The 12,910-nt window shown below is 59.2% G+C and overlaps 2 protein-coding genes across 4 annotated transcripts in view; one reads left to right on the top strand and one right to left on the bottom strand.

Moving 5' to 3' along the window:
• Nucleotides 1–1,165, top strand: NKX6-2 (NK6 homeobox 2). The gene is made up of 3 exons (XM_036265862.1): nt 1–435; nt 520–692; nt 904–1,165. The coding sequence occupies exons 1-3, from the start codon at nt 30–32 to the stop codon at nt 1,156–1,158; spliced, it is 834 nt and encodes a 277-aa protein (XP_036121755.1). The 5' UTR covers nt 1–29; the 3' UTR covers nt 1,159–1,165.
• Nucleotides 1,166–2,680: 1,515 nt separating this feature from the next.
• INPP5A (inositol polyphosphate-5-phosphatase A) overlaps nt 2,681–12,910 on the bottom strand; it is a 162,516-nt gene continuing 152,286 nt past the window's right edge. The window contains exons 13-16 of one of the 3 annotated variants that reach the window (XM_036264786.1): nt 6,887–6,998; nt 5,044–5,112; nt 4,125–4,211; nt 2,681–4,037 (exon numbers count right to left, since the gene is read on the bottom strand). In XM_036264786.1, coding sequence (XP_036120679.1) covers nt 4,131–4,211; nt 5,044–5,112; nt 6,887–6,998 — 262 coding nt within the window. In that variant the 3' untranslated portion in view covers nt 2,681–4,037; nt 4,125–4,130. Of the gene's footprint in view, nt 4,038–4,124; nt 4,212–5,043; nt 5,113–6,640; nt 6,709–6,886; nt 6,999–12,910 lie in introns of those variants that run through there. The other 2 variants (XM_036264785.1, XM_036264787.1) reach the window with 2 other exon arrangements.

The following is a 12,910-nucleotide window of genomic DNA, read 5'->3' as shown; positions in this document are numbered from 1 at the left end:
GGGCGCTCGGGCCGGTGGCGGCGGCGCCCATGGACGCTAACCGCCCGGGCGCGTTCGTGCTGAGCAGCGCGCCGCTGGCCGCGCTGCACAACATGGCCGAGATGAAGACGTCGCTGTTCCCGTACGCGCTTCAGGGCCCGGCCGGCTTCAAGGCACCTGCGCTGGGCGGCCTGGGCGCGCAGCTGCCTCTGGGCACCCCGCACGGCATCAGCGACATCCTAGGGCGGCCCGTGGGCGCGGCGGGCGGCGGCCTTCTGGGCGGCCTGCCTCGTCTCAACGGACTCGCCTCGTCGGCCGGCGTCTACTTCGGGCCCGCGGCCGCCGTGGCCCGCGGCTACCCCAAGCCGCTGGCCGAGCTGCCCGGACGCCCGCCCATCTTCTGGCCCGGCGTGGTTCAGGGCTCGCCCTGGAGAGACCCGCGCCTAGCCGGCCCGGGTGAGTGGCGCGCGCGGGAGTCGGCGCGGGGCGCGGGGCGCGGGGCGGGGGGTGGCGGCCGCGCTCACCCGCTCTCCTGTGCAGCCCAGGCCGGCGGGATCCTGGACAAGGACGGCAAGAAGAAGCACTCGCGGCCGACCTTCTCCGGTCAGCAGATCTTCGCGCTGGAGAAGACCTTCGAGCAGACCAAGTACCTGGCGGGCCCGGAGCGCGCGCGCCTCGCCTACTCCTTGGGCATGACCGAGAGCCAAGTCAAGGTGAGGGAGGGCCGGGTGGCCGCTCGCGCGCCCGCTGCACCGGGCGGACCCGCTCGTCCGCGTCCTGCGAACGCCCTCGAACGGCCGCCCGCGTCCGCCCAGCCCCGGGGGCGCAGCTGCCCTGCTGCCGGGGTGGGGGCCGATGTGCTGGCCGCGGGCAGCCGGCCGGGTGCCACGGGGGACGGCGCCTGATGTCCCCCCGCACCCGCAGGTGTGGTTCCAGAACCGCCGGACCAAGTGGCGCAAGCGACACGCGGCGGAGATGGCGTCGGCCAAGAAGAAGCAAGACTCGGACGCCGAGAAGCTGAAGGTGGGCGGCTCGGACGCGGAGGACGACGACGAGTACAACCGGCCCCTGGATCCCAACTCGGACGACGAGAAGATCACGCGGCTGCTCAAGAAGCACAAACCCTCGAACTTGGCGCTGGTCAGCCCGTGCGGCGGCGGCGCGGGGGACGCCTTGTGAGGCCGCGCAAGGCCGGAGGGCCAGGGTGGGGCTCGGCCGCGCCCCTCCCCCACCCGCCGGAGTTGTATATATATTTTTACAGAATAAGTTATAAAGCGGCCAGCTCGGGCTCGGCGGAATCACTTTGTATCATCAATAAATTATTTAACACGTCCCGTCGGGGCCGCGGCTCCCGGTTGCACCGCGTGTTTCTTCCTCCCCGTCCCCTCTCCGGGCCGCCTGGGCCCTGCCCAGGTCGTGCGCGGTGAAACCAGCCTGGTCTCCCCGCGCCCGCTGGGGCGGCGGGAGCCGAGGCACAGCAAAGGCCGGCGCACGGGAGCGCAGCCGCCGCCCCGGACCCTCGGCGGGAAGGAGCCGCGAAGAGTGGGACAGATCGGGGCGCGCCGCGCCGGCAGGTGAGACTCCGGGCGGCAGGAACGGCCTCTCCTCCCCGGGGTTGCGGGACCGCGCCCTGCGGATCGGGTGAGGTTTGGGGCGGATTGAAACACGCTTGGGGGCCTGTCCTGGCTCCCTCCTGGCCCGCGGCTTCTGCGGGCGCGATTTGCTGGGATTGTGCATTAAGTGCCCTCGCCCCAGTAGCTGAATATTTGCAAGTGTGCCCCGAACTCACATAGGGTGAAATAAGGGGGATTTTAAGTTCCCCCGTACCGTGGCCTTTGAGCTCCCATTACAGATTCGTCCTCGGTAGAAAGCGGTTTATTCAAACTGGGACTAAGAAGAGAAATCCAAGACTGCCCGCGGGGGACCGCAGTCCCCTCGGCAGCCGGGCGCCTCCTGCCACCAGCAAGGTTTGGAGCTCCGCCCGCGGGCCCGGCGAATCGGACTGGGTGCCCCGAGACCCACCAGAACCTCCCGCTAGCGGGGCCCCAGAGCCCTCCTCTCGCTCGCCCCAATACCACCGCCATTCTCTTTTATTTACAGGACCGTGGCCCCGTCTTCTGCATGTTGCATCTTAATGGGCATAAGGATTGACTATTAGTTTTAAAAACTAAATGTAAATGACTGTGTTACTCTATAATTTCTCTCTGATTGAGGTTTTGAAAATGCTAAAGAAACATTAAATGGCTGGAGTTTTGTTTTTGTTTTTGCCACATGGCTGTACCAACAACTGAAAATTCAGACACTTCTAAGGAACCACTGGCTGGTTTTGCTTTCTTTTTCAGGGAGGAGTATGAAATTTATTTTATTTCTTCAAGTGAACTATTCTCTCAGCTCAAGTTAAGAGCAAAGGAATCTCCAGTTTCAGGTTTGAGGAAAGCTGTGCATTTACATAATCTCACGTAAAAATGCTGAGGGGCGATCCCATCAGTCACCGCCACAGTAAAAAAGCCAAAAGATTATTTTCCTGCTCTCAACTCAAGGCTTCGTTTTGTGTGATGGAATCTGATGGAATGAAATGCCAGGATTTCTCATTAGCCTTGTCTGCAACAGGCTGCGGAGGGCACAGTCCTGCCACTTAGCATTTCAAAGAGGACAAACCGGGAAGGAAGAGAAACAAAGCCAGACAGAACTACATTCACCATGATCAATTTTATTGCTTAGGAACCGGAGCGGTCATTTCTAAAGGCCTCCACAGTGACCAACAGCTGAAACCCCGTGGAACAGAATCGCCGTTTGGCCGTGGACAGCACAGTGACCGCAGCCCTGACCCAGACCCCATCGTACTGTCAAGAACACAGAGTGGGCAGGCGGACCCGCATCACTTGCACTGGTAGTGACTGACCTAAACACAAGCGTCTGCCTGCGGCCTCCCCAGCCCAGGACTTCGTAGTGTTCTAGAGCAGACGAGGCCGCCCGGTCTCGCCTGCAGGCTCCCGGTCAGCTGGTGCCGCGGGCTCAGTGCTGGGAGAGCGTGGGCAGCAGTTTCACGTGGGGCGTTTGCAGCTGAGCCCAGGACGTTTACAGTTCTTTCTCTTAATGTTTTATATACAGCCCATGTTAAAAGCAGTTTCTATTGGATGCGGACTACGCTAGTTTTATTTTCCCCATGATATTATTGTTTTATGTATAATACTTGGCACCATAGAACAATAACAAAAGACAGACAAAACGGTTTACAAAATTCTTAAAAGGTACACCCACGCCGGCTACAACCTCCACATCCGGGTCTAATGGTACACAGGAGAAGGCAGAGGAGCAGTGGCTGCCAGAGTGGCGCTGGCCACCACGATGCACGGCGGGTCACACCCCCGTTCTGCAGGTGTGACCGTCACATAACTAAACTCCTAGACTCCAATTCTACCCGCTGATATGACACTTTCGAGCATTCATACTGGAAAGTATATTTAGCATAAGTTTTGGTAAGATTTATAAATTATTTTAAAAAGTATATATTTATATATATTTATATATAAAACTGGGAAGCAGCTGCAGTGTGATTCAGAAACCATGTACATGGCAGTAGAGGGACGACACGGGAGGGGCTGCCGGCCGAAGCCAGGGCCCTTGCTGTCCTAACAGTGGCCACACTGCCCGAGTCAGCACAGAGCCTGCTCCCGCCCCGGGCACACCTCCAGCTGGCAGAGGGACGTCGGACACCCGTGGGTTCCCACGCTGATTATTACAAACTGAAAACCGTGAAGTCTAAAATACAGGATCTCTGCTGTCTATTAGAGTTTTGGCAACAGGACTGTGACTTATTTAAAAACCCAATGTTTCTACTTAATGTCACATGAACAGACAAGACAGTGAGGTATGTGAGGCTCCCCCGGGACGGCCGGAGGCTGAAGCGAAGTGTGGCCGGCCGGCTAGCGGGTGGCGCTCGGGCGGTTAATCGATGCAGCTGTTGAGTGTGGATTTCATTGACGCGACTTCCATCTGCTCCTCACGCTACAGGCAGGGCTCCCGAAGGGTCCTCTCCAGTCGCTGGCATCGCCTCCCTGCAGCAGAACCAGTGGTTTGTTAAAGGGACAGACACACCGGGAAAAACTCAAAAAGGTGAACTCAAGGGAAGGAGCCATATTTACCACACGTCACTGCACGACACAACACTTGTGCACGTGTGCGTGAGCTTTACCTGCCCCGGGCGCCACTCGGAAGGCCAGGAACACAGGCTGCAGCGGGAGAAGAGGAGGGCGTTAGAACCCAGGCTGCCCGCTGACCGCGCCCCCCTCCCCCTCCCCCGAGGCTGCCTGAGCAGAGGAGCTGGGGACCTTGCGGGCCAAGGCTGCGTTTCCCTGTCCTTGTGCATGGAGCCCAGCTGATGTGAACGAAGCCAGGCTGGACTACCAGGGGCTCCAGGCAAAGTGCCTTCGTGTTTTGTAAAGAGGTGTTCTTTCCAGGTAAAAACTAACGTAAAGGCCATTGACTATCCCCAAATAATGGCGCGGGATGGATGACAGAGTTCCCATCCTTGCTTGGGTCCACTGCCTACCGGCACCAGTGTGGGGGCTGTGGCTCAGGACAAGACCCAATGGTTTTGGCCAGTGGGCCTCCAAACGGGAAAGTGTGGTGGCCTCAGTCTGCCTGGGGGGCACCGCCATCCTCAGTGAGGATGCCGGGGCTCGGGCGCAGGGACAGGCCCATGTACAAAGTTAGTTCCCGAAGCGCTGACCTGTGACACAGCACCGCCTGCCTGCTCAGACCGGCTTGGCATAAGGACAATAAAACATCGGATGCACATCGAGAAATGGCCTACAGAAATAATCCATGGAGACGCAGTATTTTTCTTTACAAATAGTTAAATTGTGTATTTTATTCTATTGCAACTACTCATTTCTGCCTTCTTATCTACCCACCTCTTTCTCTACCTTCCAGCAACTTTACTAAAATCAAGTACAGACAATGTGGTCTATTCTGTGGAGCCAGACTGAGGAGGCAGAGAAGCCGCCCGCCCGCCCGCCCCCCTGCAGGTCCAGCCCCTGGACTGCAGCCTGGTCACATCACCTTGTGGTCTCCCATGCAGACGTTGGCCCCGATGTGGTCGTAAGTGACAACCTTCTCCTCACTCTCCGACTGGGAAAAGCAAACAGAGGAACAGCGTGGGAGGCAGGAGTGGTGGGGTTTCCTCAGGGAGCAGAGTGGAGCCCGCTGGCCCCAGGAGGGGTGGCCGGCGGTGGGCAGAAGCTTTCGGCAGCCCGGCCGCACCTCAGCGCCTGGCTCTGGACTGTGGGGAGGCCTGGCGCCCCAAGCCCACTGCAGTTGGGGGGACCCTCAGTCATGAACCGCCATGCCCGCTGCCTCCCGCCGCCTGCTGTGCCTGGCAGGCACCTTATTTTGGGTTTCGGGGTGAAGGGCTTGTTCCTGGCAATCGCTGGGCTCTGACTGGGCCGGGACTTCCCGCCCACAGCTGTAACATCTGGGACTCCGCGGTTAAAGCTGACTTCTGTTTAACGCAGCGGGACGCTCAGGTCAGACTGTTTCCCGGGTGCTCACCGCCAGGGAGTGAGTACTGCCGTCCCACACAATCACAGCCACCCCCGCAAGTGGGGACATTCATCAAAGGCGGCGTGATAATTTACAAAGGCAGCATAAAATTGTAGATTTCCAACTGCATAATCCCGAGACAGATAAACAAATGATGGGGCGCAGCACACCTCGCTGAGCATCCATCACCGGCCTGCAGGCAGCCCCGCCACCTTCCGCGCTGTTGGCGGGGAGGCAGACGGAACACGACGACGAGGAAACCGAGCGTGGCATGATGGATGAGGCAAGAACGCAGCTTGGAGCATCTGCGGCCTGTAACGCCCGCCACCCAGCACCCCCAAGGGGAAGGCCTGCTGGGACTTCTGCCTGGGGAGGGACACCCAGCCCGGCTCGGTTCCTACTATCTCTGCAGCATCAAATCTGTGAATGTAAAACAGTCTAAACAGGGCCTTCCACTGGCTGCCTCGGGCCCTGGCCGCAGGTGTGGAGGAGCCATGGGGCTCCCACCAGCCCCCTCAGCACTCGAGCTCTTAGTGCAAAATGCAGTTTTCTTGGTTTCTGGCATTTTGTAGGTAGGTGACACCTATCTCATCCCTGAAGGTACCTGCTCTGGCTGGCAGCCTGTGCTCAGCTTGCCCATGTGCTCAGAGCTGCAGGTGTGGGTCCTGCGGCAGCAGGCCCTGCACACAGCGAGGGAGGGCTGCCAGGGCGCCAGGCCCCACCGTCAGCGCGAGCCTGCAGACCGGAGCCCAGCCTCCGCTCAGGCTTCCTCCCGGGGGTGCTCCAGGCTCAGGGAGGAACATCCAGGGCCCCACCCTCACCAGAAAGGCCAGCAGGGGCCTCTTAGTGGAGGCTGCAGGGGCCCGCTGAGCAGAAGCATGTGGGTGTCGGAGAGGGTTGGGCGCAGTGGGTGAGGCCCAGGACCTGGCACAGGAGCACAGACGGGACTGCTGATGCAGCCCGGGGTGCTGGGAGGGGAGGAACCCGAACCTGAGGCCGGAGCTGAGCTCTGGGGATGGCCTGGGCGGCGGGCGGCGGCATCCTCGCCCTCTCCTCCCACTGCTCACATCACACTGACGCCAGGCTGCTGCCCGGAGTCAGTGCTGGTCCTTCTTATCTTTTCCCTTGATTATGTCGATGGGGTTGACAACACCAGCTCAGCTATTGATTCTTTTGAAAACATTCCTTTTGTGTTAAAGTGGGAATTGAAAACCCTGTAAAGTCAAGAGCGTACAGGAAACCTGAAAACTACCCAGGGTCCCATCTCACAGGGGCCCCACACTGGGCTCTGCCCACAGCCCCACAGGCCTGGGCGCCGGCTGGGAAGAGATGGAGGGCGGGGCGGGGCATGCCCAGCACTTACCCTCAGAATCAGCTCCTTGGCAGATGGGGACATGAGGACGCGATCGCACCAGGCGGGGCACCGGGTGTTCATGTACTGCTTGCCCTGGCTGGAGTCCTCACTGTACGGGTAGCTGGGGAGACAGGACGCAGGCGGTCAGAACCCCTCCTCGGGTCCCTGCTCCCAGGCCCTGGAGCACTGTTCGGACTCTCTCCCAAAGCCCCTTGCGATGGCAATGTTATCCAGGGAAAGAATAACCTTACAGAAGTTTTCTAGAACAGAAATTCAAACTCACAATTCTATTAAATTTGGCGTTTGTTTTGGACACAGTCTAAAGTACAATAAAACCTGCATGGGAAAAAATGACATCAAGACCTCACATGTGCCCTGGTGACACAGATGCGCCAGCTCCCCACCTGTGCCCCAGGGACGTGCAGGTGACTGCTGTGAGGCTCTGGCCCAGAGGGGCCCTGTGGGTGCTGGGCCCAACCTGGCCACAAGCCCTCAGCCCACAACCTGCTCCCACATCAATTCTCATCTCAGGAAGTGTCCAGGTGCCGGCCATGGCCTTGGGGGTCACTGTGGAGACTGTCTGCCCTGGCCATAGAGGCCTAACTCCACCGACCTGCTTGGCCACCGGGAGATGCTTAGTGGTCCCCTCAGGAAGGGAGACACCACAGCCAAACACTGACCAGCAAGTGATGCAAATGTGGTGAGAAGCAAGTGGGGCTGCCACCAGCCCCAAGGTTGGGCCTGTGGCCACCAGCGGAACACGGTGCATTGTCCTCAGATCCCAGCCACCAGCTCAGTGTCCTGTGGCCGCCTGTCCAGGGCCCCTCATGTTCCTCCCCCTGCAGGTAGCTTCCTCCTGTCTCCAGAACTGCCTGGGCAGCCCTGCCTCTGGGCCTTCCCCGGAGCATGGACATTTCGACGGGGACTGCGTTGCAGCTGCAACAGATGAACTTGGAATGCCCGGGTCTGTGGGGAACCTTCAGTGTGTCCCACAGGGAGGTGTGCCGTGTGTGGCCTTCACTGGAGACTAAATTTCTCCTTGTGAAAGTCCAATGTGTTTTTGTAGGTTAATCCCAAAACACGGTATGGTATTTGCTGTGAAATGCACCTTATTTTCTATTAAATTTTCCTGTTTCAGGAAAAGAGAAGAATGTGTTTGGATTTCTGAGCTGCTCCTGCCGTGTGCACCTGGTCACCTCCCCAGCCCCTGCTCTGGGCCCTGAACCCCGTGCCATCCCTGTGCCTCGCACCTAACAGGCGGCTGGGGTTCGCACCTGGTCACCTCCCCAGCCCCTGCTCTGGGTCCTGAACCCCGTGCCATCCCTGTGCCTCACACCTAACAGGCGGCTGGGGTTCGCACCTGGTCACCCCCCAGCCCCTGCTCTGGGCCCTGAACCCCGTGCCATCCCTGTGCCTCGCACCTAACAGGCGGCTGGGGTTCGCACCTGGTCACCCCCCAGCCCCTGCTCTGGGCCCTGAACCCCGTGCCATCCCTGTGCCTCGCACCTAACAGGCGGCTGGGGTTCGCACCTGGAGTTTCTGCCAGAGTCGCGGTTCCAGCTCCACAGGCTCCACCAGACACCTGACCGTGACCCCGGCCCCGTGCAGGGAATCCCTGCTTTGCTCGATCAGAGACCCAAGCAGCACACGTGGTTGAACAGCTACTCTGTCCCCACGTCCCACACCAGGTGCTCTGAAGGAGCTCAGCACCAGCTGCTCCACAGCCTCCTCAGGACAAGTGGCAGCGAGTGCCCGGCCTGTGTCCGCACGTGCACGATGCTCCGTGCTCAGGGTTTCTCAGAGCAGCCAGACTGGAACACGCCGTACAGTCGGACGCCTGCGTGGGGCCTGCAGGGGTCTTCCCCTTTCCAAAGGACAACGAGCTAAGTCACTCAGCCTGCCCCACGGGGGCAGTCAGGGGTGAGGGCTGCTGCCAAGGGTCAGAAGGTCCGGCAGGCTCCGAGCTCAATACCAGTGGGTTTGTGCAGGTTGAGGGAGTAGGAGGGTCTTTGCCATGAAGTGGCTGAGAAACAAGGTCACCCAGAGGGGAATCTGTGACACTGGGGCGTCCCGATGATGACCGACTCTGCCCCCAGGGCCTGCTTTTCCCTACCCGCAGCCAGCTCTCTGGTGGCCTTGTGCCAGATGCTGTGTCAGGGGCTTCCTGCCACCCCCATCGCTGCCCTCTGGTACTGAGGGGTGTCCTGCCACGTGGCTTCCTGGCCCAGCCCTGCCTGTTGGGGCTTCAGAGGAGGGAGGTGTGCCACGTGTGCCGGGCTGCACAGCACCACTCGGAGACGCAGTCTGATGGAGACAGGGTTGCCGTCCACCTGCTCCAGAAATCCCCTTTCTGCTCAGCTGTCGCTGTGACCCTGTTTCTGCTCCCCTCCTGTCCGAGGCTGCACCATGATGCCTACCCACCCCAAGGGGATGGACCCCAGGACCAGGGTGCCTTGCAAATCCAGGGGCTCCCGGCTGGAAGCACTCCGGAGGAAGCGTTCAGCAGCTCTGTGAGCACCAGTCCTGTGCGCACCTCAGGGCCACAGAGCGCTGGGTCTGCCCCCTCTCTGTCCCGACAGCCCAGAGTGATGGCCCGTCCTTCACTGCCGCAGCCTGGGGACTCTCAAACCACTCCCAGGACCGGGCCAGGAGCCAATAGGGTGCTGCTGGTCTGGACGGGTCTGGGGACGGCCAGTGTGGCCTGGAAAAGGAGCCCAGCGGTGCCACGTCCTTCCTCTCCCTGGCCAGGTGCTGGGTGCGGTGCTGGAGGAGGCACCGCCCAGGACGGCCTGCAGCAGGGTGCGGGGCCTGCTCCCTTGGGAGCTGACATTGATTAATATGGTGCCTGCTGTGCACTCAGACTTATCTGAAAGCAAACCCCACGCAGGGTGGGGACTCAGGACAGCGGAGGAGAAATCGCCATATGAATGGCAGGGTGATAAAGCTAACAATCGCCCACCTGTCCTTGGGTGTACCCTCCCCCTGTACCTCAGGATGTGGGCAGTGGCTCCTTTGCTGGGAGGCCAGACCTACTGACAAGGCTCAGGTCTCCATGTTAGCAGGCTGGGCAGGCGGGGGCGTCACCAAGGCTCTGAGGCCACAACAAAAGGCCCACTGTGCTGGCCAGGCCGAATGTGCCGGAATCTCCTGGCCGCCAGGTCTCAGCAGGAAAGGGAGGGTGGGTGGGCAGCCCTTCCTGAGCCAGCCCCACCAGGAGCAGACAAGAAAGGGGGTGCTTCCCCGCTCCTCAGGGAGGGTGAGGACAGAGCCCTCAACCTCTCCTGGTAAGGCAGCAACTGTCCCCATGTTCCGGTCCTGCGCAGTGGCAGCGGACATCGCGACTCCCAAAGCGCCCTGCGTGGGGTGGACTTGGTTATAGAGAAATGGTGAGGGGGGGTGTCACTAGAGGTTATTCCCATGTTCACAACCGGGGCCTCAAATATTTGGTTTCAAAAACACCAGATGTTATCGAAATTCCGAGAAAAGAAAAGAAACAAAACTAGACTGAAGGAATGTGGCAACAGTGCACTACTAAGTAGTGTCGAATCCGGGGGAGGGGGAGGTGAGGGAGGCTGGCAGCACAGCCCCTCCTGGGCAGAGTGCACCTGCACCAGGGGCCCCCGGGCATCACCCGCTTTTCCTACAAATGGTTCTTTGGTCTGTCGCCCCACAGCGCTCAGTCCTGAGCGTCTGCGAGGGCCTCATCCGACCAGGACTCTGGGACCAGCTGGAGACGGACATCCTCGCGCGTCTGGAGCACCAGTCCCGGCGAACGGCACAGAGCGCAACCTTCTTGCACAGATGCTACCATTGTATATGCGTGTTATAGATACAAACCTACAGATGGCCAAACTCAGCCGTTCTCATCCTTCCTGATGCCACGACCCTTTAACACAGTTCCTCACATTGTGGTGACCCCCAACCATAAAATTATTTTCGTTGCTACTTCATAACTAATTTTGCTACTGTTATGTCTTAGGTGACCCCTGTGAAAGGGTTGTTTGACCCCCAAAGGGGTCATGACCGACAGGTTGAGAACCGCTGCTTTAAGTCATGGCCCACAGAACCTTTGAAAAGAACCTACTAATTCTTTTTTTTTTTTATCCTCACCTGAGGACATTTTTCCATTTTTTATTCAGATAGAGTGGGAGCGAGAGAGACGAAAAGAGAGAAACATTGACGTGAAGGGACACATCGAGTGGCTGCCACCTCTACGACCAACAAAGGCCAGGGACAAACTGCAACCAAGGTACGTGCCCCCAGCGGGAACCGAACCCGGGTCTCTCTGGACCGCAGGCCGATGCTCTAACCACTGAGCCAAACTGGCCCGGGCGAGCCTCCTAGTTCTTGACTTAAAAATAAACATATCTGGCCCTGGCTGGTTTGGCTCAGCGGTTAGAGCATCGGCCTGCGGTCCGGAGAGACCCGGGTTCGGTTCCCGCTAAGGGCATGTACTTCGGTTGCAGTTTGTCCCCGGCCCTGGTTGGTCGTGCGGGTGGCAGCCACTCGATGTGTCCCTTCACGTCGATGTTTCTCTCTCTCTCTCCTTCCTCTCTCTCCCTCCCACTCTATCTGTACAAAAAATGGAAAAATATCCTCGGGTGAGGATAAAAATAAATAAATAAATAAATAAAAATAAACGTATCTGTTGAAGAGAAACAGCCTCGCGCGGCTGGACTGGCTGGTGCGGTTCATCCCCGGGTTATGCATATTTTTGTCTCTTTAATGCTAGAACGTGGTCTTGTCCTGTAACAAATGTCCCCACTGTGCAGTGACTCTGTCTCTGGGCAGAGTGGCTGTGATTCCCCACCTGACTTTCTCCGAGGACGGTAAACACGTTGAGAAGCTTGGACGGGCAGAGCCAGGACTCTGGCACTTTCCTGTCCTTTGGGTCAATGTCATGCTCAAGCATAACACGCACCGGGAACAGCCCACAGCAGGGCGCTGCGCACCCACCCACCCTGCAGGACTAGCAGCCCCAGGTCCTCCTGCCACTGTCTCGGAGGCCAAGGGTGGTGACCCCAGCACTGCCGACCAGCCTGCACACAGGCAGAGCCGGGCAGCGCCCTCTGTGCACACGAGTGGGTTTGTTCAGGGGGCTGTGTTAGGGTGCACCTTCGTGTAGCATTGCTGCCAGCAGGTGTCTGTCCCACGAGGGGGGTGGTGGTTGTTTCCAGCTTTTGGCTAGTTTTTGGTGTGGTGCGTGGACCGCCAGGGTCCCCGAGGTCCTTTCAGGGTCCAAGAAGGCAGACACTGCATTGTGACCACACTGAGATGCTGTCTGCACCCTCCCGGGGTGGCGCTGCATCGCAGGCTGCACGGCGCAGGGGATCCAGCCCCCTTCCTCAGCGTCACGCGTGGCCACAGAGCTGGCTGCTCTTCAGAACACTGTCGTCGAGCAGCACACACGACTGTCACTGACTCTCAGGCGTCAGACACGTGACTCTTGGGATTTGGTGGGACGAGGGGGTCTGAGGCCATGGACACCTCTTCCGCGGGACACGTTCCCTTCCTGTGGAAGTGCCCTCCTGTGGGACCCCCTCACATGCCACCAGAGCAGCACCGGCCGAGCAGCAGCGGACAGGAGGCCAGCTGTCATCCGCAGCTGACCCCACGCCACGCCCCTGCTGCGAGGGCTGCAAGAGCATCAGTGCTGCTGCGACCGTGGGCAGGAAAAGCAGCTTCGCCCCTTCCCTTTTCCTTTCGGCCAGCGGTTCTCAACCTGTGGGTCGCGACCCCTTTGGGGCTCCAGTGACCCTTTCATAGGGGTCACCTAAGACATAACAGTAGCAAAATTACAGGTATGAAGTAGCAACAAAAATAATTTTATGGTTGGGGGTCACAACATGAGGAGCTGTCCTAAAGGGTCCCGGCATTAGGAGGGCTGAGAACCACCGCTTGAGGTTATTTTAAAACTCTCAGAATTAAACTAGGACGCGTAAGACAGGCTCCATCCGAGCAAGTTGCTGCCACTCACGCTGGGCTGCACCGGGGGAGGTGCGGCTCCTGCGGTCAGCTCTGAACAGCCCAAAC

The sequence above is a fragment of the Molossus molossus genome, unplaced genomic scaffold, assembly GCF_014108415.1.
Source record: "Molossus molossus isolate mMolMol1 unplaced genomic scaffold, mMolMol1.p scaffold_m16_p_17, whole genome shotgun sequence".
Lineage (NCBI taxonomy): Eukaryota > Metazoa > Chordata > Mammalia > Chiroptera > Molossidae > Molossus > Molossus molossus.
This window is presented reverse-complemented; position numbering and strand designations above follow the sequence as displayed.

Excerpts from the sequence above, each read along its gene's own strand:
- NKX6-2 (XM_036265862.1), top strand. The coding sequence starts at position 30 with ATGGACGCTAACCGCCCGGGCGCGTTCGTGCTGAGCAGCGCGCCGCTG. Across the intron at positions 436-519 it reads CCCGCGCCTAGCCGGCCCGG|CCCAGGCCGGCGGGATCCTG; the intron begins GTGAGTGGCGCG and ends TCTCCTGTGCAG. Across the intron at positions 693-903 it reads TGACCGAGAGCCAAGTCAAG|GTGTGGTTCCAGAACCGCCG; the intron begins GTGAGGGAGGGC and ends CCGCACCCGCAG.